Genomic DNA, 26,667 nt, shown 5'->3' with positions numbered 1-26,667 from the left:
ATGTTTTATGGCCATGCCAATCTCCAGATTGAAACTTGGACTTTATCAAGTATTAACAAGTTTATTAAAATACCCATGATTTGCTGTAATTTGTGGGATCCATACAGTGAAGATATGGCCAGCTATTCCTACTGATTTGCTTTAATACTTACACCACTGTATTCATCCAAAATATGAAAAGTTCTTTAAACATATAGCCCATTGTTAAAGTTTAAAAAAAGTATGCACAAAAAAATCCTGCATTTTCTGCTTTTATTTGGACAGGAACAGGGTACTGAATTTGGACTATCAGCCATGATCTCATTGAATGGCGGACTCCTGCTCCTATCTTCTATGTTTCTATTATTTAACACTGGCATTTGAATTTACATTGGACATCCCAATAAGATGCCACAAAGGTGCTTTGACATGCAGATTTAGTCTGTGAAAAAATTTACTTGTACTGGTTTGATGAATTCACTCAAGCCATGTCCCTCATGATGGACTATAGTGGTTTTATTTTAAAATTCAGATATACACATCTAGGTCTAATATCTAATTTATTCAAAAAATGTTTTCTTTTTGATTATGCATTTCTGCAATTCCTACCAGCCGCTAATAAAACAGTAACCTGACAGAATCCTCTATTGTGCAACTTAATTTGTATTTGCAGCACAATAATCTATGCATACTACTGGACCATTAAAATATAAACAGCAAAATTATACATTCTGTGTGGACAAGTTTTAAAAGTGACCATGGCCAAGAGCATACTTTACAGTAATGGTCTTTAAAGGTTAGTATGTTCATAAAAATAATCATACATAGCCTGAATGGAATAGAATGTTCTTTTATTGGCATTTTGTGTCACACAGCATACAACAAATGCACTTATGGTGCGGAATGCCAACATTATCTACCTAATCTATAAAAAAAATCTAGCCAAAAGGCAGAATGCAACATTCTGGCAATAGTGAACTTTGTATGGACATGCAGACAAATCAAATGTGCTTGGGATTACACTTGGAACAGCTCTAAATGGGACTGAAGAGGAATGTTGTACTGGATTGCCTAAATGAAGCAAAGGTTTATTATCTAGATTCCACTATAATACAAATGAATAACAGGAAAAAGTCTCTTCACAATGCAGCTAATATTAAATATCACCCTAAAATAGGAGCCACTAAGGAAGCCAAAAAAACCCGTAGAAATGTTATGTTTAGTTAAACCAGGAGCTGCTCATTTCCCAGCTTCATTCTCGGTTAGAAATAAACTGCATAAATTTAAAGAGTCTTCACTTTTGTACATACTAACATAGGCCTATAAAAGACACTTCAAGGGAATATAGTGCAACTATAACTAAACAAACTACAATGCAATTGGCAAACTACCCGGAGAGTAAGCTTGTAATGATAAACTAAGGATTAACAAGGGAATCAAAGGGACAGACAAATGTATGGCATTTAGATAGCACCAGCTGTTAAATTGAGCTTGTGCTGGCAACTAACTTGAAAGATGTTCACCTAAATTCAAACATATCTCCGGTAGGCTCTGAATTTTGCAATAAACTATTTTATATTGGTTTAATGCTTTCCTAGTCCTGCAGGTTTCCATGTAGCTAGTGGCAACTTGCCAGATTCACTACATCAGCTTGTTGGAAAGACTCAGTAAACATGTTTTCCCAGCAGTTGGCCTTAGAAAACTTGAAGTTTATTTAAGGTTTGCTAACTTCAGTGCAAGACCCACACATCAACGGTTGGAGGCCTAGCAAACCACTACATAGGAACATGCATAGGCCATTCAGCACCATGAGCCTGTTCCGCCATTCAATAAGATCATGACTGATCTGCGACCGAACTCCATATACCTAGCTTTGCCCCATATCCTTTAATACCTTTGGTTAACAAAAAGCTATCACGCTCAGATTTAAAATTAACTGATCTAGCATCAATTGCTGTTTACGGAAGAATTCCAAACTTCCACCATCCTTTGTGTGTAGAAGTGTTTCCCAGTTTCACTCCCGAAAGGTCTGACTCTAATTTTTAGACTATGCCCCCTGGTCCTAGAATCCCCAACCAGCAGAAATAGTTTCTCTCTATCTACCCTACCTGTTCCCCTTAATATCTTGAAAACTTCGATCAGATCACCCCTTAACCTGCTAAATTCTAGGGAATACAACCCTAATTTGTGTAATCTCTCCTTGTAACTTAACCCTTGAAGTCCGGGTATCATTCTGGTAAACCTACGCTGCACTCCCTCCAAGGCCAATATATCCTTCCTAAGGTGTGGTGCCCAGAACTGCTCACAGTACTCCAGGTGTGGTCTAACCAGGGCTTTGTATAGCTGCAGCATAACTTCTACCCCCTTGTATTCTAAACCCAATATAGCTGGAGCAATTTAAAATAAAAATTGAAATATGAAAACTATGAACATCCTAGAAAAGAAGATTTAAACACCATGCACTCGCCAATCTCCTTTAAGTCAGAAATAAATTTATTTATCTATGCTTAGCATAATTGGTGAGTTATTTTACATATAGCCCAACAGGCTAGATAAAAACGTGTAGAAAGAAACTGACTTCAACCATTAATCCAAGTGAAATCCTTCTTCCATACAATGTAAGTGTAAGGGCAAACATCACAATGACATTTCAGCTCCACAACAGATTCTTAATTTTAAAACAGCAAAAAAAAATCTTAAAAATCACTTAAGCAAATTCAGAAAGCTGCAGAAACCTGAAGAATTCACATGATAAAAAAAGTGTACAACAAAATATAATTTTGCCTTTAACACAGCAACATTAATTTCACGATCATACTACCCTGGAAATCCATCATAAATGAAACCAAGTTGTAAATGAAAACTCAAACATTTAAGTAAAATATCAATTAGCACACTAAGCTGTTTCAGGAAAAAGTTGAACATTTATAACCCCATTGACCTGACCTTACCACAGTCACATAGCTCCACGAGTGCAAAATCTCAAAAACAGAAAGGATTTAATTTATACACAAAATATGCTTGATTTGCAATACCGTAAGAGCTCCAAAATATAAACGGTGATACTAAAAACGTGTGCTCCCAAGTGCAATAAAAACTATTAAAAGATATTAACATTTGGTATTACATTATACTGTATTTATATATTAATTTCCATAACTGCAGAAATTTACTTGAGGCAGAAATCTGATTAAGTGCAGTAATTCTTCAGCCAAGCCATAATTTCAAAGCTAAGTTTAAAAGACACAAAAGGGCCACATCATAAAATCACCCCATTTCTGATGACTTATGAATACAGAAGACTGTAGAAATCATCCATAAGCAAAGTATGTTGGAAAGAAAAACATGACCTGGCCTGAAAAACACATGCAAGTAATGAAACATTATAAACTGAAAGTCTTAGTGCAAAATTTACTCAGAGCTTTGATGTTTTTGATTTTCAGAACAATTAATAATAAAACTAGCACTCTAATAAACAAAGCTCAAGCGATTGTGGCAACCACAAACACAATAGTGCGAATTTAACCACTGTACTAGAAATTTGACTGCTTTGGGACAACTATTTTTTCAATTTAGTATCTGGCTTTACCCATTCTGACACACAGCTCTCTAAAGATTAAATTCTTGCTAATATGTAATTTCCCTCCTCCGAGGGTGCTGGGGCACAGTTGTACAGTAGCTTGCCTAAAAGACCATGCTTCATAGGATTTTAAACAGTGAGTACTGGCAAAGTAGTCAACTGTGGAGGGCTCTGTAGCAGAGAGCGACTATATGCACACTTTCCACAGGAGACACTGGACAGCATTTAGCCCAGGGTTGCCAAGGCCAATTGTAGTATCCCCACTAAAATCAGCTAATACCGTACACACAAGAGTCAAACCCGAGAACTTCTGGTCTGGCTGTCTCAGTGCTAGACTGGGTGGTGCCTTTATCAACTCTGTTATTGGAGAGCAGGGAGGAACTTTATATGAAATTTCATTGAATACAGTACAAGACCAAATCAAATTTTTAATCCCGATAAATTAGAATTTAGGACACTCGTTTGAGTGCTGCTGGTTCTCATCTCACATATATCCAATTATTACTCGTTCAACAAAGATGGGCCAAAAGTGGCACATGCTTCAGATACTTTCAGATGCTTTCTAAACACTGAATTCTTTTAAGAATTAAATTTTACAGTCACATCGCAAGAACCCAGTGAGTTTCCAGCATGTCTGGTTTAAAAAGTACATAGTGTCCGACGTCAGAATATTTGCTGTGAAATATGCAGGTATGCTGAAATTCGAAGTTCATTACATGCAGAAGAATTTTTAAAAAGAAAAAAAATGTACTGCAGGATCTATAAATGTGGGCTTAAATCAAGCCAGAAATGTTTAAAGATGTTACCATGATTTCCAAGATAGCAGTAACAATGATTTATGGCACCTTGTATATAAAAAAGAAACTCACAACTACTTTAATTATTTGATCTATAAACCTAGTGAAAAATAAAACAGGTGAATGAAGAATTTGATATTTACAAGTCACCTGATGGTTTCCAGTATGTTATTTTCAAAAGAATACAAATCATTTATTAAGACTGGGGTTAAAATATGATAAAGTATCTTAAAGTTATTGAAGTAACATATCAATGTTTAAAAATGCATAAACAAGACGTGTAAATTTTTCAGTATGGCCATTTAAAAAAAAAAGGAATCCAGATTCTGCTAAGAGGTGGTGACTTGTGAAATAAAGTTCAAATCTGATTTAGAAGTATAACATAAATCCTCAGTTCCCCTCCCTCCTCTTTCTTCCCTCTACCAGACTTTAAAAAGAAACCCTAAATAGTAGCAGCAAATGCATTCATCTAATTTCTTTTAATTTTACTAATAAACAAATTCTAGCACATTGTTGGTAAGTTCCATTATAATTCTCAATGATCTTAAAAACATAACTGATGATACAAGTTGAAAAGGTCACAAACTAATATTGGAACTGGTGATTCAATCATGCTAGCCTAAATTACAAATCGTTGGCCGCTTCACTTGTACACAGAACAAGGGTCCCTAATTATACCAGTGTTTCAGTCCATTTGGCAATATTTCATGTTGGGAGTTTTAACCAGATGAATTTACTTTTGCAACAATTATCATCTATTCCACAACAAACTCAAAAAGCAGCACAACAGTAGCAGTGGTTGACATTTTTGGCAGCCCTATTTTGCCACTATTACAACACCTCAATCAAAAGTAACAACCAACAAGCCTCTATAAAGTGAGGGATGAATCAGTGAACAACCTCTTCATTTTGCCAGTGCTCCATACAAATATTAATTCTTTAAATTGCACCAATACATGAAGTGTGAGGAGTCACTACTTCTGCACCCCACCCACCCCCACCATCAATACAGAAAAGGAAAAAAACACTTCAAAGTCCTCAGCATGAGAAAGTTATGATTTTCAATAGGGCTATACTGAATTGTATAGAATATGTACCTTCAGGTATTTAGGACCAAACTTAACTTAAGCAGATGTTTCCTTCATAAAATTGGAATAATTGCCATTTGAAAAAAATTGCAGTGGAAATATGGAAAACTTGAAGTGGAAATAAAATTTCACAAAAGAATGTTTCTTCAACCACCCAACATCTGCCCGTGAAATACTGAACCTCCAAAAAGAAAATCACATGAAGTAGCATTTCAAAAGTTGTCATGTTTTCATCAGTCATGCCATTGCTTATAAAATTCACTCAGATCAATTATATGACCAAACTTTATCACTTCTATATACATATATATAAGCAGCAACTTTTTTTTCCAGATTTGATATTGTGATGAATTGCAGTGTTGCACAGATTTATGCTCCTTTTTTCCCACCTACATACACAGAATTCTTTGAGGTTATCTTTTTATTAAATATGAAGATCAAAAAGTAGGTACTTGAGCCTGCTCAGTCATTATTTCAGTTACTTGTTCAATTGTTCAACAGTTGACAAAGCGAGAATCCCAAATAAAAAAATAGCTACACACAGCAGTCTTTTCAGTGCAATGTAGTTATCTTTGGGAATGGCTATTTGTACAAGATCATTTGTGATCTGTGAGATTTCATGAGCAACTAGCACAAAAATAAACGTGCTGACAATAATGTTGAACACTGGGCTGCCAGGAATGAGTACGAGGATTCCTTTGGTATCTGCTGCAAGCCAGATGTGGTATTGGCATATGAAGAGCTGAAAAAAATAAAGGTTTCAATGAGTAACGTAGTATCAAGCTGGTACAATATAGTCAGTTCAAAATTTTAACAACTTTCCGCAATCTTCGTCTTTTATTCTGTTGGAAGGTATAGGCTAGTGTGAATATACTAAGCAGCACAACTGCATTAAATTTATACGCCATCAAAAAACAGGGCTACACTTAAAACAAAATACTTCATTTTATCAATATGCCTCATGTTTCAAATGAAGTTACCATAGATCATGAACAGTTCTGTTAAAGGCTCACACCCCAAACATTAATTTATGTTTCCTTTCAGATGCTGACTGGCCCTGCTGTATATTTCTAGCTTTTTATTTCAAATTTTCTGTATACGCACATTAAAAAAAAATCTCTTCCAAGGTTTGCTTGCTTTTTAAACTTAGCGAAACTTCCTTTCATCTTGTCTCCATATATTTTACAGCCAATGAATTTTGAAGTGCAGACATTGCTGTTCTGTAGGCAAACACAGCAGTGCAGTTCTACAAATTGCAAAAGAATGACTAGACAATCTATTTTTGCTGAGGTGATTGAAGGAGAAATGTTGGCCTGAAAGAGAGAACATGCTGCTCTTCAAATAATGCCACAGGATCTTTTACACCCACTTGAGCAGGAGGACAGGGGCCTTGGTTTAACGTTTCATCCGAAAGACAGCAACCTCTGACAATTCAGCACTGCCTCAGTACTGTACTGCATTGTTGGCCTACATTATGTGCTCAAGTCTGTCGTGGAGCTTGAAATCAACCTTGAGGGGAGGGGGGAAAGGGAGAGGGGAGGGGGGAAGGGAGAGGGGGGAAAGGGAGAGGGGGGGAAGGGAGAGGGGGGGAAGGGAGAGGGGAGGGGGGAAAAGGAGAGGGGAGGGGGGAAAAGGAGAGGGGAGGGGGAAAAGGAGGGGAGGGGGAAAAGGAGGGGAGGGGGAAAAGGAGAGGGGAGGGGGAAAAGGAGAGGGGAGGGGGAAAAGGAGAGGGGAGGGGGAAAAGGAGAGGGGAGGGGGAAAAGGAGAGGGGAGGGGGAAAAGGAGAGGGGAGGGGGGAAGGAGAAGGGAGGGGGGGGAAGGAGAGGGGAGGTTCTTCTGGATTTCTGAGCACATGTACAATAGACCATGGTTAGCAAGGATCAGGTCTCAGAAGCAGAAACAAAATTGCAAAAAGACTGATTCACAGTCTAACCTTGACTGGTGATTATTATTTTTCCTCAAATTCAGAGCATTGCCACTCGCTCTAAACCTACCTTACAATCATGCGTCTCATAGCCCAACTTCCAACCATTGCCACCTGTGAGCAGCTCCACAGAAAATCTACTAATATTGAAGTTTTATTGCCTTTTCAAAACTTAAATGCATTTAAGTAAAGAATTTGGTGTCTTGAATCATGATGACAATTTAATAGAAACTATTAATAATCTATCAAAAAGCTGAGTCGCTTCAACATTCCAAAGGTATCGCAACAGTAGGTGGTGCTGAGCCTGTCGAGTAATGTCAAGTGACAGGACCACCTTAAGGAAAATGTAGTAACTCACCCCCATATGGTGGGGGGAGAGACGGGGTGAGGGACAAGTAAGTTTGCCTCAGTGGGGTGAGTGCCAGGGAGCTGATTCTGCTTCAGCAAGGTGGTGGTTTTGTGGTGTGATTTTCTTCCTTGTTCTCCTCCCCCACCTCTTCCCCCTCCCATACCACAAAACCACCACCTTGTTGAAGCAGAATCAGCTCCTTGACACCCAACCCACTGAGGCAAATTTACTTGTCCCTCACATCACCCTCAACCATCCCTCATTTTCATCACTCTCCCCATTCCCTGCCTTTACCATCCCAGCTATACAAGCCTTACCCTCTCCATTCCACTCCTCCCTCTCAACTCTCCCTCCTCTTCTTCCTCCTCTTCCTCTCCTTCTCGCCCTTTACTGCAACCCCCTCCTATTCCCTTCACTGCCCACCCCCCTACTCACCTCCCCTCCTACCTGTCTCCTCTCACCTCCCCCATGGTTCAATTATTTCCCTGCCTCTAACCCTATTTGCCATAGAAAGGGGAACACCATGCAAGATCAACTCGTTGATTTTTAAATTCTCAGAATGCAACTCTCTCAAAAACAAAGTTAATTTACACATTGTATGATCCACTTACTTCCAAGGAAATCTTGCCAAACCAGGCAAAAAAGGAACTGTACACAGAGCGAACATATCCAGGAATGTTCCTAATAAGAATGAAGGACAAGATCTGGGGAAAAAAAATGTTTGAAGGAATTTGGTAAGAAGTATCATTTATAACACAAATTTAATCCTGAAACAGAAATAAAGGGAAATACCTGCAACACAGAGAAGTAAGGATGAAGCTCATTGCACTCGGTTTTGTTTTTACAGCTGGCACACCATATTGAATAGGTCTGTGTAGACAAGATTAGGTGGTTATTTGTTGCCAATACACACACATATACTGAAAAAGGGAAAATGTGTAATGTACATTTTCTGATAACCTATTATTCAGTTGGAGTTCATTTCCTTCTGTATTTGGATATTAATTTGCTGCTCTATGGCAACAAAGTAACATTCATTCAAAAAATAAGTTCACAAGTTGCTGCTTATTGAAACAAATACAATGTTAAATGAGAGAAAGTCACTTATAAATTTGGTTCAAACCTCAACATGTTTCCCCTGCCACCAAGAGGTGTTTTCTTCTCACACTCTCCATTCACTGACCAATACAGCAGGCCGATGAGCTATTCGCAGGCCAACATCGCTCTCAACCCTGCTACAATGATGAACATATGACTAGTATGGATTGATTTATAACTTTTCTTCTCCCACTAGGGAAGAGTTTCCATTTAGTGCCTTATCAAGTGCCCAAGTGTGCAAATCAGGTCATTCATTTAAAAGATGCTGATGAAGGATCTTCATTCAATGATGACCTAAATTATTTTTTCAGCTGCTGGCAGACTTGCAAGGAGGAGAAAGGAAGGTGCTGGCAGGGGTAACGGGAAGAGAAGAGGGGGGTGGGAACAACAGGAACAAAGTGGGTGGGGCGATGAGCTATACCTTCTCTCTCCCTGGGGTTCACAGTTTTTCTAAGTGGGTGTGGTTTAGGATGAGACTTTCTTTCCACTGAGTATTGGGTGGGTTAAGAACAAATTTGTGTTTCAGTGGAGGGGTTTGCCCCTCTCCCCCACCCCCAAGCCTGGCTCCTCTCAGTGAGGGGGTGGGGAGAGGGTGAAGGTTGATGACAATACTTTTCCCTGCTGCACCTGATATCGCTATGAATGGGCTGGAATTAAAATTTTGGGGAGGCATCCTGTCGGGGTGATAAGCACGGCCTTGCAGTAAGGATAATGAGTGCAAGTTCAGCAGGATATCTACCGTGGTGCATCAGCGTCGATTACAGTTTTCAGATCTGAGCGGGGTAGACTTCAGACAGGGGTTTAAGGGAAGTATTGCTTACAGATGATGGTCAAAGACCCAGTTCTAAAATCAAGAAAAGCAGGCAATTGCCTGGTGTGTACCAAGATTAGAATTACTGTTTTGCCACGTGCAGCTTTGCAAAATGGGGGGGGGGGGGGGGGGGGGTGGAGTGGGGAGAAAGAGATGAGGTGCTCCCGGAAGAAAATACACCAGTATGGAGCCAGAGCGAGAGTTTCATTGATAATGTTCAGTCCTGGGGCTGAGTATTGCTCGTAAATCATGATATGGAAAATTTCAAGAGGCTATTTTAAAAATTCCATAAAGAGTGAAGTTACGATATAATTATTTGTTCTGCTGCTTCACTTGGTGTCTTTGTAATGGAACCACAAATCCTGACTCAAAAGGCACTGTATAAATGCAAGTTATTTATTCCAGTGAAAGTAGGCTTTTTCTGTTTCTTTTACACAGGATTGCAACCTGTAGTTATATCAACCTAGTATTTTCCCATAGCGGATTAAAACATTCCTAGATAATCTCATTTATCTAAATTATAATGTGTCAGACTCACCAAAAATACAACTACTGATGTAAAAAGTAAGAAGGACGACATCCTAGGTGCAAACAATGTCTCTCCTTTGCCTTCAGAAAGCAGATGACTCTTCTTTAATACACCATAAAGAAAAGCAAAGACCATACCATGTAGGACTGCCTGTAGAGAAAAAGAACATTAAAATAAAGTAAAAAAAATAAAAGCAAGTTATATTTTCACAGCATTGAGTAATTTTAAATGAATATAAATATAACCATATACTTAAAGGTCACAAAATGGTAATATCACAAACCATTTTAATCAACTTAAAAGTATGTAGAACGTAGCAAAATGATCTGGAAGATAAAGGCACATTTTAGGTGGAAATTGGTCCCTGTATCTAGCTCTTAACCCCTGCTGTAGATGGGCTAATAATCAGAACATCCCATTATAACCTTCCCATGCTTATTGGTCAAAGAATCTATTTAAATGACAAACCCCCTCAAACACACTTAGGGGTCGATTTTCCTGGAGCCGTCAGGCGGGGTTTCAGGCGTGTCGGGGGGGGGGGGGGGGGGGATTCCCGAATTTGGGAGTCCCGACACCATCCCGCCCAAAACCCCACCCCACGCAAGTTTCAGGGGCGGCGTGTACCTGCCCCGCACTGGGACCCGCCAACCCCAGGCGGGAAGGGATTAGTGCCAATTAACTGCCTGTTAACAGGTAGTTAACAGGCAGTTTTTAGCCTAATCCCTATTTTGAGGGGTGTCATGTGGGATTCCCGACAGCTCCAAACCACGCCAGGTTAGAGCAGGCGGGCCGTCGGGTTGAAGGAGTTGGAGGGGTCGAGATGTCAGTGTTCAGGTGTGCGATGGGTGCATGAGTGCAAAAGTGTGTTTGGTGTGTCTGAAGTGTGTAAAGAACTTTTACTTACTTGTACTTACCTTAACAGCCTTTCTTCCTGTAGGCGTCCGGAGCCCATCACTCAGCCGGCACTTAAAGCTGAACGGCTGCGATCTGTGAAAAGTGACAGCCTTCAGCTTGGAGTGCTGCTGAGAGTTCTAACTGAGTCTGTGCAGAAGGACTCAGGCTGGAACTCAGACTGTCAGTGTTTCACAGCTTCAAACAGCTGTGAGACACTGATATTTCATCTGTCAAGAACTCTTGACAGATGAAATTTCAGTCTGTGACATCACCTGTTGCCGGGTGGCCCTTAATTGGCCTGCTGAGCCCGTTGGGCGGGCTTAACAAGGTCAATCAAGGGAAAATCGCGCAGATTGGCCGGATAGCGATGTAGGCGGGTCTAAAACCCGAAAGTTGAAGTCCCGCCTTCTTCCCGACAGCTTCGGGAAAATCGACCCCTTATTCTTTTCAGAAGAGGACAAATTTCACATCCATCTCAACAACCCAGTCTAATCTATTTTTTTTTTCCCTATAGGGTCTCTGCTTCAGAACATTAAAAAAGTAAATCAAATATACAAGAAGTTACAAAATAAAGACATTACTAACCATAAAATACAAATAAATTACTACTGAAAGTGTTCATTGCAAGTTAAAACAATTGGTTTGTTTTTCATTTATTTTGAAGATACAGCCCCTTCCCTTTTAACTTCTAATTCCTAGTAATTTTTGCAATAACTCAATTGATACTGGACAAGACTAAACTGTATCAACAGTTTAACTAATTTTAGTCATCATGTCTATAAATTCAGATTAATTTAGGACACTGACAATTTGACTTTTTCTACATTAAAAAAACACAAGCAGGCATGTGTAATAACGTGGCCGAGAACAAAAAAAAACCTTATGCAAAGTTTATTGCTGAAAGAACTAAACCTTTAACTTTCAGATCATTCAACCACTACAGCATTTAAACAAGAGGTTTATCATGTGACAGCTGATACAAGGTTACATACAAAGCGGTCCAACTTCCATCGAAACCACCATTCATGAAGGAATCCCTGCCACTCAAATAGCTTTGAAACTGGCCATACTGAAAAAGCGTTTTCAAAAGAACTCTGAAATAAACAAAAACAAACAGTGCTTAGACATTCAACACAGTATTAAGCGGGTTAGCTTAGCAATCACACATGGAATAAATGTAAACTTCCCTGTATGCTGTGTGAACAAATCCAGTGTCTGAAAGTCTGGTTGAAACGTAATGCAAGTTAACTTAAGTCACAGGTCAGTGCTTGTTTGCACTAAAATGTGCAAGTATGGTTTCTAGCTTGCGTCACACCTGATAAAACAAAGTTCACTTGAACAGCTTTATTCTATTTCAAACTTGGTAAGTAATTGGGACAGTAAGTTAACATTTAAGTACATAACTTTCCACCTTCATGGTCCAAAGCAATGATGGTTCACAGAATGTGTGTTTATGACCCAGAAGATATGAGAAAGTAGTTTGGCAAGAACTCATGTTTGAGGTGACAAACTCATGTGCAGATGAAGGAATAGACAATGACCTAGCAAACCCCTTTTAAGTGTCTCTTTTGTTACTGAGCGTTTTTAGAGGAAAATATCTGTAACTGCTTCTCTAGCAAAATGTTGTAACAGCACTCAAAGGTGTTGCTTTCTGGATCATCTTCATTTGCTTTTAAACTAATGGCCCTGCAGATATTAGAGTGTGAAATGGTTCAATTTAATAATACAAACAAAATAAATTAGAAGTGAACAAAAATGAGGAATCACTCAGCTGTTTAAGCCAGCGGGGAGCTGAACTGCACAGACCAGAAAAGATCCCAGATTTGTGTTGAGTTGCACAATCTCTCATCAGCCTGGGCAACAATGGGAATGGTACAATTGGCCTCTATAACCTTGGATTAAGAGTCGGGGAAGGGAAGAAAGTCAGCTAGGGTTTCCGGTCACAGGAGGGGGGCGGGGGGAAGAAAGGAAGATCAATTTGCGCCAGTTTCTGGCGTGATTAGAATGCAAGCCCGATGAAGTCGCCAGAAGACCCAAGCCAAATTCAGCATTGTACCTCATTTGAATGAAACCGGCGAGCTGCGGGCGTCAATTAGGCAGCCTGGTGCAGCTCACCGAGCCGACTCTCGACAAATTCTGGCCAGCTCCAATGCTGTAGCTTGGTCGGTGTGGTTGGGGGGGGGGGGGGGGGCGGGGAGAAGAGAAGCACAGGACAGCAGCAGCACACAGTATTTTAGTGGAGCCAGGAGGAACCTTTGTGGCCATATCTTGAGCAACCTACAGCAGTTCTTTAAAGGATTGCTGGTTAGGCCACTCACACCTAGCACAACTAGGTGGAAACTTGCATGGAACAAGCTCCACTTATTTCTAACTAAATTTTGCATCAGGGTTCTACACCAGGTGTTAGAACCCCAATTTGCATATGCAAGCTGCTTAACATCAGCTTCAGGCAGGCCACCTGGACATCTAAAAGGCACCCACTTCTAATATAGCAACCAGCTTACTTGTAGGGCAGATTGGGTGCGGGAGGCCGCGACTCGAAATTTGCAGGACCAATGACAATTCGACACCCGAAATATTGGCAAAATTAAGTTGAATTTCCCCCCATCATCTCTGACAAACAATCCAAGCTAGAAGTGTGCATGTGATGCCTCACATAGCCAGAGAACTTGCCGATACACATGGGCGACTTGTACCATAGGCTATATATATAATTATATATGAAAAGGAAAAATGAATGAAAGTGAATTATTACTACATAGGGTGGGCTAAATTGGGCCTTGTAGCACTTGTTTTTAGGCGCTATGCGACCACATAACTCTTGAAACTGGGGTCAGAGATGCGCATGCACACTTACGGCGGAAAAGGACGCCATCTTGGTAAAGGGGTTTGTGCATGCGGCAAACGGCCGCCGGCAACATGTACAGCAGAGATGAGGACGTGAATCAGTGTGCAACGCTGATTTGAAGCCACCGCTGCCATTTTTGAACTCCACACTCTAGCCAACATTTAACCTTGCACAGCTGAACACAACGTTAAAAAATGAAGCACCCCCACCAGCACTATTTAAAGGGATCATGAAGTACTTACGGGCTAGTTGCTGGATTGTTTCTTCTGGCTGGTGGTGCAATTGTGTGTTTTTGGAGCTTTCCTATACTTGGCTGAAGTTTCAATAGTCTACAGGGGGAGTGATCTGGCTGGTGCTGAAGTACTTTTTTGGTCATTTAAAATCTTGTGCTGAAAGAAGTTGCTTCCAGACATGGGTGGCCTGGTAGGGCTTCCTCTGGAAATTGAACAGACTGGGAGATTGAAGAAAGACCACACAGAGCTGGACAAGCTGCTAGAAGAGGGGGGAGGAGGAGGAGGGGAGGGGGAAGAAGGGCTCTCAGCAGGAGGCCATATCCACTGAGGGTCTTCAGGGAGCAATTCTCTTACTTCAACTTCAGTGAGGACCAATGCTTGAAATGTCTTCGCTCCACACGAGCGGTCCTGAGTGAAATCAGCCAGCCACATCTGCAGACTTAAACTTGGGCAAGAACAGCATTGCCTGTGATGGTCAAGGTGACCGTGGCACTTAACTTTTATGCGTCTGGCTCCTAGCAGGCTGCTGCTGGAGATATTAGCAACATCATTGTGGAAACGGTAACATAGTGGTAACGTCACTGGGCTAGTAATCCAGAGGCCTGGACTAATGATCCAGAGACGTGAGTTTAAATCCCACCACGGCAGCTGGGGAATTTCAATTCAGTTAATTAAATAAATCTGGAATAAAAAGCTAGTATCAGTAATGGTAACTATGAGACTATCGGATTGTCATAAAAATCCATCTGGTTCACTACTGTCCTTTAGGGAAAGAAATCTGCCGTCCAGACCCACAGCAATGTGGATGACTCTTAATTGCCCTCTGAAATGGCCAAGCAAGCCACTCAGTTGTAACAAACTGCTACGAAACAAAATAAGAATGAAACCGGACGGACCACCCGGCATCGACCTTGGCACCAGCGATGGACACGGCAGTGGTACACCCAGCCCAGTCAACCCTGCAAAGTCCTCCTCACCAACTTCTGGGGACTTGTGCCAAAATCGGGAGAGCTGTACCACAGACGAGTCAAGCAACAGCCTGACATAGTCATACTCACAGAATCATACCTTTCAGCCAATGTCCCAAACTTCTCCATCACCATCCCTGGGTATGTCCTGTCCCACCGGGACTGTTCCCACAGTCGGGAAGGAGTGGCCCTGGGAGTCCTCAACATTGACTCCGGTCACCATGAAGTTTCATGGCTTCAGGTCAAGCAAACCTCCTGCTGATTACCACCTACCGCCCTCCCTCAGCTGATGAATCAGTACTCCGCCATGTTGAACACCACTTGGAAGAAGCACAGAGTAGCAAGGGTACAGAATGTACTCTGGCTGGGGGACTTCAATGTCCATCACCAAGGGTGGCTTGGTAGCACCACTACTGACCGAGTTGGCTGAGTCCTGAAGGACATAACTGCCAGTCTGGGCCTGCGACAGGTGGTGAGAGAACCAACACGAGTACAAACCTACTTGACCTCGACCTCACCAATCTAACTGTCACAGATGCATCTGTCCATGACAGTATTGGTAGCAGTGACCACCGCAGTCATTGTGGAGACGAAGTCCCATCTTCACACTGAGGACACCCTCCATCGTGTTGTGTGGCACTACCACCGTGCTAAATGGGATAGATTCAGAACAGATCTAGCAGCTGAAAACTGGGCATCCATGAGGCGCTGTGAGCCATCAGCAGCAGCAGAATTGTATTCCACCACAATTTGTAACCTCATGGCCCGGCATATGCCTCACTCTACCATTAAGCCCGGGGACCAACCCTGGTTCAATAAGGAGTGTAGAAGAGCATGCCAGGAGCAGCACCAGGCATACCTAAAAATGAGGTGCCAACCTGGGGAAGCTGCAACACAGGGCTACATGCCTTCTAATAAGTGGAAGCAGCAAGCTATAGACAGGGCTAAGTGATCCCACAATCAACGGATCAGGTCATAGCTCTGTAGTCCTGCCACATCCAGTCGTGAATGGTGGTGGACCATTAAACAACTAACAGGAGGAGGAGGCTCCATGAATCCTGGGACAGAGGAACCTTGGTATGCATGTTCATAGATTCCTGAAGGCAGCAGGACAGGTAGATAAGGTGATTAAAAAGGCATATGGGATACTTATATTCTATGCCTTGGCTAATGAAGGCAAGAGCAGGGAGGTTATGATGCAGCTGTACAAAACGCTACTTAGGCCACAGCTGGAATACTGTGTGCAGTTCTGGTCACCACACTATAGGAAGGATGTAATTGCATTGGAGAGGGTGCAGAGGAGATTCACCAGGATGTTACCTGGGCTGGAGCGCTTCAGCTATGAAGAGAAACTGGACAGGCTGGGGTTGTTTTCCTTAGAGCAGAGAAGGCTGAGGGGGGACCTGATTGAGGTGTACAAAATTATATGGGGCAGATAGGGTAGATAGAAAGGAACATTTCCCCTTAGTAGAGGGATCAATAACCAGGGGGCATAGTTTCAAGGTAAGGGGCAGGAGGTTTAGAGGGGATTTGAGGAAAAACTTTTTCACCCAGAGGGTGGTTGGAATCTGGAACTCACTGCCTGAAAGGGTGGTAGAGAGGCAGGAACCCTCAACATTCAACAAGCATTTAGATGAGCACTTGAAACGCCATAGCATACAAGGCTACGGACCAAGTGCTGGAAAATGGGATTAGAAGACAGGGCTTGATGGCTGGCGCGGACACGATGGGCCAAAGGGCCTCTTTCTGTGCTGTATAACTCTATGACTCTATCCTCAATGATGGTGGAGCCCAGCACGTGAGTGCAAAAGACAAGGTTGAAGTGTTTGCAACCATCTTCAGCCAGAAGTGCCGAGTGGATGATCCATATCGGCCTCCTCCTGAGGTCCCCACCATTACAGAAGCCAGTCTTGAACCAATTCGATTCACTCCACGTGATATCAAGAAACGGCTGAGCACACTGGATACAGCAAAGGCTATGGGCCCTGACAACATCCTGGCTATCGTGCGGAAGACTTGTGCTCCAGAACTAGCTGCGCCTCTAGCCAAGCTGTTCCAGTACAGCTGCAACACTGGTATCTATCCGACAATGTGGAAAACTGCCCAGGTATGTCCTGTCCACAAGAAGCAGGACAAATCCAATCCAGCCAATTACCACCCCATCAGTCTACTCTCAATCATCAGCAAAGTGAAGGAAGGTGTCACCGACAGTGCTATCAAGCAGCACTTACCAATAACCTGCTCACTGATGCCCAGTTTGGGTTCCGCCAGGACCACTCGGCTCCAGACCTCATTACAGCCTTGGTCCAAACATGGACAAAGGAGCATGATTTGAAAGGTGAGGCGAGAGTGACTACCCTTGACATCAAGGAAGCAATTGACCGAGTGTGGCATGAAGGAGTCCTAGTAAAACTGAAGTCAATGGGAATCGGGGGGAAAATGCTCCATTGGCTGGAGTCATACCTAGCACGAAGAAATATGGTTGTGGCGATTGAAAGTCAATCATCACAGCCCCAGGATATTGTTGCAGGAGTTCCTCAGAGCAGTGTCCTAGGCCCAACCATCTTCAGCTGCTTCATCAATGACCTTCCCTCCAACATAAGGTCAGAAATGGGGATGTTCACTGATGACTGCACAGTGTTCAGTGCCATTCACAACTCCTCATAATGAAGCAGTCTATGCCCGCATGCAACAAGACCTGGATGACGTTCAAGCTTAGGCTGATAAGTGGCAGGTAACATTCGCGCCACAGAAGTGCCAGGCAATGACCATCTCCAACAAACGAGAGTCTAACCACCGCCACTTGACATTCAATAGCATTACCATCGCCGAATCCCCCACTATCAACATCCTGGAACTTTGACCAGAAACTTAACTGGACCAGCCACATAAATACTGTGACAACAAGAGGTCAGAGGCTGGGTATTCTGCGGCGAGTGTCGCACTTCCGGACTCCCCAAAGCCTTTCCACCATCTACAAGGCACAAGTAAGGAGTGTGATGGAATACTCGCCACTTGCCTGGATGAGTACAGCTCCAACAACACTCAAGAAGCTCGACACCATCCAGGACAAAGCAGCCCGCTTGATTGGCATCCCATCTACCACCTTAAACATTCACTTCCTCCACTACCAGCGTACCGTGGCTGCAGTGTGTACCATCTACAAGATGCAGTGCAGCAACTCGCCAAGGCTTCTTTGGCAGCACCTCCCAAAACCGCAACCTCTTGCACCTAGAACGACAAGGGCAGCAGGCGCATGGGAACACCACCACCTCCAAGTTCCCCACCATCCTGACTTAGAAGTATATCGCCGATCCTTCATCGTCGCTGGGTCAAAATCCTGGAACTCCCTACCCAACAGCATTGTGGGTATACCTTCACCACACGGACTGCAGCGGTTCAAGGCGGCGGCTCACCACCACCTTCTCGAGGGCAATTAGGGATGGGCAATAAATGCTGGCCTTGCCAGCGACGCCCACATCCCATACACGGATTTAAAAAAAAATATTGCAATTTGCAGTGCATTGCTGAATAAGGGAAGTCACTGAGGTTCTCTATACAAAGAGAAACACGTACATCTCGTTCTCTTTGGCCAGAGACAAGCAGGTGGTGCGAGCACACCATTGGCATCCTCAAGCAACACTTCCACTGCCTGGACCACTCTGGAGGAGCCCTGCAGTACTCAGCTGAGTGGGTATCAAGAATTGTGATAGTATGCTGCATGCTGCACAACCTGGCCATTACGAGGGAACAGCCTTTGCTACCATCTATCAGGTTAGAAGCTGAGGAGGAGGAGGAGGAGGAAGAGGAAGTGTTGGAAGAGGAACAGGATGAGGAAGAGAGGCTACAATGTAGACAGCCCCTTTCTGTCCAGGCGCTACGTGATCACATTATTCATGAGCGATACCAGTAACCTGAACCACACTTCCCCATTCACCAACAGTACCACGCACCTTACCTTTCCTCTATCACTGACCGTCCTCCTTCTAACAACACAAAAATAAAAACAACCAGAAAATGTAAATTCAAATCCAGTTTTATAAATTCACCCATTATATAATGCATACAAAATTAAACTAATTACCCTTGTGCATTTGCTTAGTGCCCATCTTCCATGTGCCTTTGCCTATCCTTGTATTCCTATGAGGTGCTTCCCCAGTGGCTGCAGCATTGGTGGTGGAAGGCTGCTGACCTTCAATTGAGGAGACTGCAGAGGGCCTTGGAGGGCGACCTTGAGCAGCTCTGGGCCTAGAGGCCCCAGCTTCAGACTGTACCATCTCAGCCTGGGATGGCTGGTTGACAGGCAATGGCAAGGACACTGGCAGAGTGGCTGAGGTGGGAGCAAGAATGCCTTCATCCTGAGAGAGGACAGCAGGTTCGTGCTCCACTGCCACTCTCCTGCGGCGGTGCCTCAGCAATCCCACTGATCAATAGAACAGATTAATGGACTGCTGTGATGCCCTGGAAGCCCCTTTGAACAGTGATAGACAGCGCCACGATGGCACCAGTCTGAGCTGCAGCACTCAGACCTATGGAAGCTGTTTGCGCTGAAATAGAAGCTGTGATATCAGCCATCAGACGCTGCATCATGGTGGATTCTACAGGTGCGCTGAGGGAGGTGACCATCCGTTCCATGTTGGAAAGGATAGGCTTCAAGCTCTGCGCAATGCCCTGTGCCAAGTTGGAGCTGGACTCCTCCATGCTCCTTGACATTGTGCGCAGACTTTCTTGCAGGCATTCCAGTGCACCAAGCACTTGGCTGTGTATACCCAGTCTTCTTCTGTAGCCTGCAAGAAAGAGGAAGTGTGTCAATGAGTGTCCTGCAATACATTTGGGTGATGAGGCTGTTATGGTTGAATAGCTGCCAGTGTGTGTGAGCTGTGCGTGCGAGGTTTCCAACAGTCCTAAGTATGGGAGGGTAAGGTGAACCGTATGAATTGAAGGGCTAAGTCCTGATTGATAGAGATTGTTGGTAGGTGGGTGAGGGGGGTGTAGTGAGTTGAGCAGTGGATGAGGCTATTAGTGCATTTGGTAGGATATGCCATTTGAAGATTAAACTCATTAACCTTGATAACTCGTGTCGGATCATTAAACTTCTTTCTGCACAGCATCCATGTTCTTGAAGCGACGCTCCTGGCATTGACCTCCGCCACTATTTTTTCCCCACTGGCTCCTGAGCATTATGTTTGGAGAAACTTCTGTGGATCCGCCTCCCCCCAACCCCCTGTGGATACAGGATGTCTCTCCTTCTCTCCACGTCTTGTACCAAGACCTCTAGTGCATTGTCAGAAAATGTTGGCGCTCACTCTTATTTGTTCAGCCATTCTTCAAAGTATCACAGAACAAGATTCATTTTGAAATGACTCCCACCACTTCTTGCAGCCACTTTTAAGAGGTGCAGGCTGCCTTTAAGTAGTGCATTTGGAGAGAGTTTAAACTAATTTGGCAGGGGATGGGCGCCAGGATGTAGCATTAGAAAGGAGAAACAAGGCGCACAAAGGATTGGGAGAGACAGATAGCACTAGAATAAGAAACAGTACGGTATTAAGTGGAGTCAGACTAAGAGAATACAAGGTCTAAGATAGGTTTACAGTGCATGTGTGTAAACGCACGAAGCATGGTAAATAAAGTTGGTGAGCTGCAGGCGCAAATAGCCACATGGGAATATGATGTCGTGGTGAAAACAGAGACCTGGCTTAACAAAAGGCAGGATTGGGTACTAAATATTCCTGGGTACAAGGTGTTCAGGAAAGAAAGGAGGTGGGGTGACAGTATTGATTAAGGAGAATATTACAGTGCTGGAGAGAGAGGATATCCTGGAAGGGTCAAGGACAGAATCTATTTGGTTAGAGTTAAGAAACAATAGAGGTGCCATTACACTACTAAATGTATTCTATAGGCCACCAAGTAGTGGGAAGGGTATAGAGGAGCAAATTTGTAGGGAAATTAGAGAGAGGTACAAGAACTATAGAGTAGTAATAATAGCAGAATTCCAACTATCCAAATATAGACTGGGATAGTAATAGTGTAAAGGGCAGAGAGGGGGAAGAATTTCTGAAGTGTGTTCAGGAGAACTTTCTTGATCAGTATGTTTCCGGCCCAACGAGGAAGGAGGCATTGTTGGATCTGGTTCTGGCAAATGAGGTGGAGCAAGTGTCAGTAGGGGAACATTTAGGGAACAGTGATCACAGTATCATAAGGTTTAGATTAGCTATGGAACAGGACAGGAAGCAATCTAGAGTAAAAATACTAAATTGGAAGGCCAATTTCAGTGGGTTGAGAACGGATCTGGTCCGGGTAAAATTTAATCAAAGATTGTCAGGCGGCACGGTGGCATAGTGGTTAGCACTGTTGCCTCACAGCGCCAGGGACCCGGGTTCGAATCCGGCCTCGGGTGACTGTCTGTGTGGAGTTTGCACATTCTCCCCGTGTTTGCGTGGGTTTCCTCCGGGTGCTCCGGTTTCCTCCCACAGTCCAAAGATGTGGTTAGGTTGATTGGCTATGATAAATTGACCCTTAGTGTTAGGGGGATTAAATACGGGGATAGGGTGGGATGTGTGTTGGTGCAGGGGTTACGGGGATCGGGTGGGATATGTGTCGGTGCAGGCTTGATGGGCCGAAATGGCCTCTACCTGCACTGTGGGGTTTCTGTGATTCTGTGAAAATTGTAATCGAACAATGGGCTGCCTTTAAAGAGGAGATGCTTCAGGTACAGTCGAGGTACATTCCCATGAGGAAATTAGGGCAACCAAAGTCAGAGCTCCCTGGATGATGAAAGAGAGCAAGATAATGCAGAAAAAGGGGGCATATGACAGATGTCAGGTTGAGAATACAAGTGAGAACCAGGCTGAATATAGAAAGTTCAGAGGAGAAGTGAAAAAGGAAATAAAAGTAGCAAAGAGAGAGTATGAGAATAGATTGGCAGCTAACATAAAAGGCAATCCAAAAGTCTTCTATAGGCATATAAATAGTAAACGGGTAGTAAGGGGGGTGGGGCCAATTAGGGACCAAAAAGGAGACCTAAGCTTGGAGGCAGAGGGAATGGCTGAGGTACTAATGAGTACTTTGCATCTGTCTTTACCAAGGAAGAAAATGCTGCCAAAGTCATAGTGAAACAAGGGGTAGTTTGAGATACTGGATGGGATAGAAATTGATAAAGAGGAAGTACTAGAAAGGCTGGCTGTACTTAATGTAGATAAGTCACCAGGACTGGATGGGATGCATCCTAGGATGCAAAGGGAAGTAAAGGTGGAAATTGCAGAGGTACTGGCCATAATCTTCCAATCCTCCTTAGATACAGGGGTGGTGCCAGAGGACTTAAGAATTGCAAATGTTACACCCTTGTCCAAAAAAATGATGCAAGGATAAACCCAGCAACTAAAGGCCAGTCAGTTTGACCTCGGTAGTGGGGAAGCTTTTAGAAACCATAATCCGGGACAAAATTAACAGTCACTTGGACAAGTGTGGGTTAATTAAGGGGAGCCAGTACAGATGTTAAAGGCAAATTGTGTTTAACTAACTTGACTGAGTTTTTTGATGAGTTAACAGAGTGTTGATGAGGGCAATGCGGTTGATGTGGTGTACATGGACTTCCAAAATGCATTTGATAAAGTGCTAACTAATAGGCTTGCCAGCAAAGTTGAAGCCCATGGAATAAAAGGGACAGTGGCAGCATGGATACGAAATAGCTAAGTGACAGGATACAGAGAGTAGTGGTGAACGGTTGTTTTTCGGACTGGAGGAAGGTACACAGTCGTGTTCCCCAGGGTCAGTATTGGACCACTGCTTTTCTTGATATATATCAATGACTTGGACTTGGGAGTACAGGGCACAATTTAAAAATTTGCAGAGGATACAAAACTTGGAAGTATAGTGAACAGTGAGGAGGATAGTGATAGACTTCAAGAGGACAAACAGGTTGGTGGAATGGACGGACACGTGGCAGCTGAAATTTAACGCAGAAAAGTGTGATGTGATACATTTTGGAAGGAAGAACGAGGGGCAATAATTCTAAAGGGGGTATAATTCTAAAAGGGGGTACATGAACAGAGAGACCTGGGGGTCTATGTGCACAAATCGATGAAGGCGGCAGGGCAGGTTGAGAAAGTGGTTAAAAAAGCACACGGGATCCTGGGCTTCGTAAATAGAGACATGGGGGGAATTTTGCCAGCCATGGGGAGGTGGGAATGCCGGGAAAATGGCAGAAACTGGGAGCAGGTGCTGAACCCGCTCCCAACCCGCCTCCGTGCCATCTTCCTGGGAGGCGGGACCCTGACTCGCGCAGGGAACCGTCTCCTCGAGGTGGGTAGGGGCTTACAGCCAATTAACTGCCTGTTAACAGGTAGTTAACAGGCAGTCAAGAGGCTTATCCCAATTTTACCCCTGCAAGTGCAGACTTCCCGACGTCAGGAAACCCCGCCAGGGTCAGCGAGGCGAGCAGTGGGTCTGCGGGGGTGAGAGGGATCGAAAAGTCCGCTGTGGAGGTGAGTGATGGGTGCAAGTATGGAGAGGTAAGTATGAGAGGCGAGTGTAAAGTGTTAGAAAAAGTTTACTTACCTTTGCTTCTTCCTGCAGGCTTCAACCCTTGGGGATCCGGAGGTGCATCATCTCAATGGCAGAGATGACAGAATGGCTGTTGCATTCTCAGATGCAGTAGCCATCTGATTTCTGCGGAGGAAGTAGGTTTTGGTGAGCCTTCAGTACAAGGGCTCACCATAAAACAAAGATTGTCAGTGTTTGACAGCTTCTCTAAGCTGTCAAATGCTGACAATTCATCTGTCAAAATTGTTTTGACAAATGAAATGTCATACGCTGACGTCCTCTGTTACCGGCTTTCCCTTAATTTGCCTGCTAAACCTGCAGGGCGGGCTTAACAAGGTCAATCAAGTGAAAATAGCATGGGTTGGCCGGACGTTGTTGGGGGTGGCACTGAAACGCGACAACCAGCAGTCCCGCCCCACTGATAAAATCCTGCCCATGGTGTACAAAAGCAAGGGAGTTATGATGAACCTTTATAAAACACTGGTTTGGCCTCAACTAGAGTATTGTGTCCAATTCTGGGCACTGCACTTTAGGAAGGATGTGAAGGCCTTAGAGAGGGTGTAGAAAAGATTTACAAGAATGGTTCCAGGAATGAGGGACTTCAGTTATGTGGATAGACAGGAGAAGCTGGGGTTGTTCTCCTTAGAGCAGAGACGGTTGAGAGGAGATTTGCTAGAGGTGTTCAAAATCACAAGGGGTCTAGATAGAGAGGAAACTGTTCCCATTGGCAGAAGGGTCGAGAACCAGCGGTCACAGATTTAAGGTGACTGGCAGAAGAACCAAAGACGACAAGAGGAAAAACCTCTTTACGCAGCGAGTAGTTAGGATCTGGAATGCACTGTCCGAGAGGGTGATGGAAGCAGATTCAACTGTGGCTTTCAAAAGGGAATTGGATAAGTACCTAAAGGAAAACAATTTGCAGGGCTACAGGGAAAGGGCAGGGGAGTGGGACTAGCTGAAGTTCTCGCAGAGAGCCAGCACGGGATCGATGGGTTGAATGACCTCCTTCTGTGCTGTAACCATTCTATGATTCTATGATAGTGCTAGCCACCCATGATATTGGGCCCCTTGCTGATGCATACAGCCAACAAACAGCACGGGTAGTGCTGGCTGCACGCAGCAATCATTTAAAGCAGTAGGCAGCACGAATTTAACGTGCTGCCTGCAACACAATGAACGGGCGTGGGTCAATTGCGGACCGCGATCCCCAGGCCTGTTTTCGGGGCGGGGGGGGGGTTATCCAATTTAACCCCCAGGATCCCCACTGCTGGCACATAGTGCCTGAAATCACCTGCAGAAGTAGCCAAATAGGATGATTCTTTGCAAGAAACATCTCTAATGATGATTTATAGAGTACAATTAGAAAAATCAAATCAAATTCAACATTCTTAGAATGAAGTACAAAATTGCAATCATCTTTTACTGAAAAAAAATTAAATATTACATTTGTAGAAAAAAAGCCTTGTTCTGGAAGAATCTGCTGTTGTTGCAGCCTGAACATTATTGGAAGTTTAATGATAACCTCAAACACATTGAAGTTCTCAAAGTTAGGGTGCCTGCTGTGCATTAAAAAAAAAGAATTTGGCATCTGAGAATCAATCACTTTATGTCGTGTGACAGTCCAGTAGTGTTTTTCAAAACTAGAAGTTCCAAATTAGTGCAGGCAGACAGACAGACAATAGATCAATGCAAGAACACACCACTCCTCACCTCTTCCACAAAAGGTGATTACAAATAGTACACTTAATCCCTTCTACTCTATCTGGAAATAAAAATGGTGAGCTCCACCTTTTCACAATTTTCACTTGAAGAATATAAACACTAACCCGAGAAGCTGCAAGTAGGCATATACACAAAAACAAACCAAGCAGTTTGAACACCACTTCCCAATAGGGGGAACAGGAACCTGAAATAAAATAAAACATTCTATTTTAGATCAGTGTACTAATAAATTCAGATTATTGCAAAACAATAAAGGACTATGAAAACATGTACTGAATGCTAAAAATATTCCATGCATGCACTATCAAGTGATGCTAAACACAATTTGGTGCAACTGGCTAACTTGTGAACATTTGCCTTGCGTACCACTATAACCATTTTGTGAAAGAATATAGGCTATTAAATAGTTCCTCCTCCACTAGCACCACCCGCATAATCCCCAGCCAATTTTATTGTAGCAAGCTTGAGAATCTGTCCTGTTTGAATACAAGAATCATTTATTTTTATCAGAACTTGTAGCTATCCCTAATATTATTTGGGGAAACTTGGCGATCTGGCAGTTACATTATGTATCCCCAGGTGGCAGAGGGTTCTTGCCTCCCCATTATTCAAATCTATCTGCCAATTAGCATAAGTGGCCTTCAGATCATGGTTTCCTCTCTAGTGAACCAGCAAGTGTTTTCGTTAGTTGACATTTCACACTTCTGGGACCTGTGCTTTCATTGGCTGATACTGCACAACCTCCCTGAAGAAATAAAACTATCAGAACACTTTGTATCTGCGATGCCCAAGTTTCTGACCTGCCCTGCCCTGCCCACTTAATGGTGCAAGTTGTGGATTAAAGTGAGTATTGTACTTTACAACATAAACAAGTACTATACCATTTTCATCTTTCTTGCCAGTCTGAGGCCAAATGCCTAGAGTGGCATAGATGACCATAAACCAGAAAGTTACTAATGGAACAAAGTAGTAGAATTGATATGGTCGATCCATTACTAGGCACAGCACTACCACCAAGAAATTCAGACGAAATAATATCTGCAAAAAATAGGTAAATCAGAGATTACAATTTCCAGCACATTGTCAAAGCTAACAAATATCAGACAACATCGATTTATGTACACCCTCAATATAAACAATTCCTTTGCAAACAGAGGTAGTTGGGAATAATGAACATGAATCTCAGTATTTTGAGACAGGGTTTTTAAAAAAAAACTCAGCAGTATTTTCACTAATTTTTGTTCACTCCCCCACCTCTAATTTACTTCCCTGCTCTTCTGATAAAGGTTCACAACTGAAACATTAA

At 43.2% G+C, this 26,667-nt stretch overlaps 1 protein-coding gene across 3 annotated transcripts in view; it reads right to left on the bottom strand.

Moving 5' to 3' along the window:
• Positions 1 to 813: 813 nt before the first annotated feature.
• The window catches only part of casd1 (CAS1 domain sialic acid O acetyltransferase 1), a 125,722-nt gene continuing 99,868 nt past the window's right edge, over positions 814 to 26,667 (bottom strand). For all 3 annotated transcript variants that reach the window (XM_085988298.1, XM_085988295.1, XM_085988297.1), the window contains 7 exons: positions 26,243 to 26,399; positions 25,466 to 25,545; positions 12,042 to 12,143; positions 10,165 to 10,305; positions 8,510 to 8,587; positions 8,329 to 8,421; positions 814 to 6,186 (listed from right to left, as the gene is read on the bottom strand). In XM_085988298.1, coding sequence (XP_085844424.1) covers positions 5,923 to 6,186; positions 8,329 to 8,421; positions 8,510 to 8,587; positions 10,165 to 10,305; positions 12,042 to 12,143; positions 25,466 to 25,545; positions 26,243 to 26,399 — 915 coding nt within the window. In that variant the 3' untranslated portion in view covers positions 814 to 5,922. The remainder of the gene's footprint in view (positions 6,187 to 8,328; positions 8,422 to 8,509; positions 8,588 to 10,164; positions 10,306 to 12,041; positions 12,144 to 25,465; positions 25,546 to 26,242; positions 26,400 to 26,667) is intronic.

The sequence above is a fragment of the Somniosus microcephalus genome, chromosome 5, assembly GCF_052327205.1.
Source record: "Somniosus microcephalus isolate GS21.2 chromosome 5, FLI_Smic_1.0, whole genome shotgun sequence".
NCBI lineage: Eukaryota > Metazoa > Chordata > Chondrichthyes > Squaliformes > Somniosidae > Somniosus > Somniosus microcephalus.
Note: the sequence above shows the minus strand (reverse complement) of the source record. Positions and strands in the feature narration are given on the sequence as shown.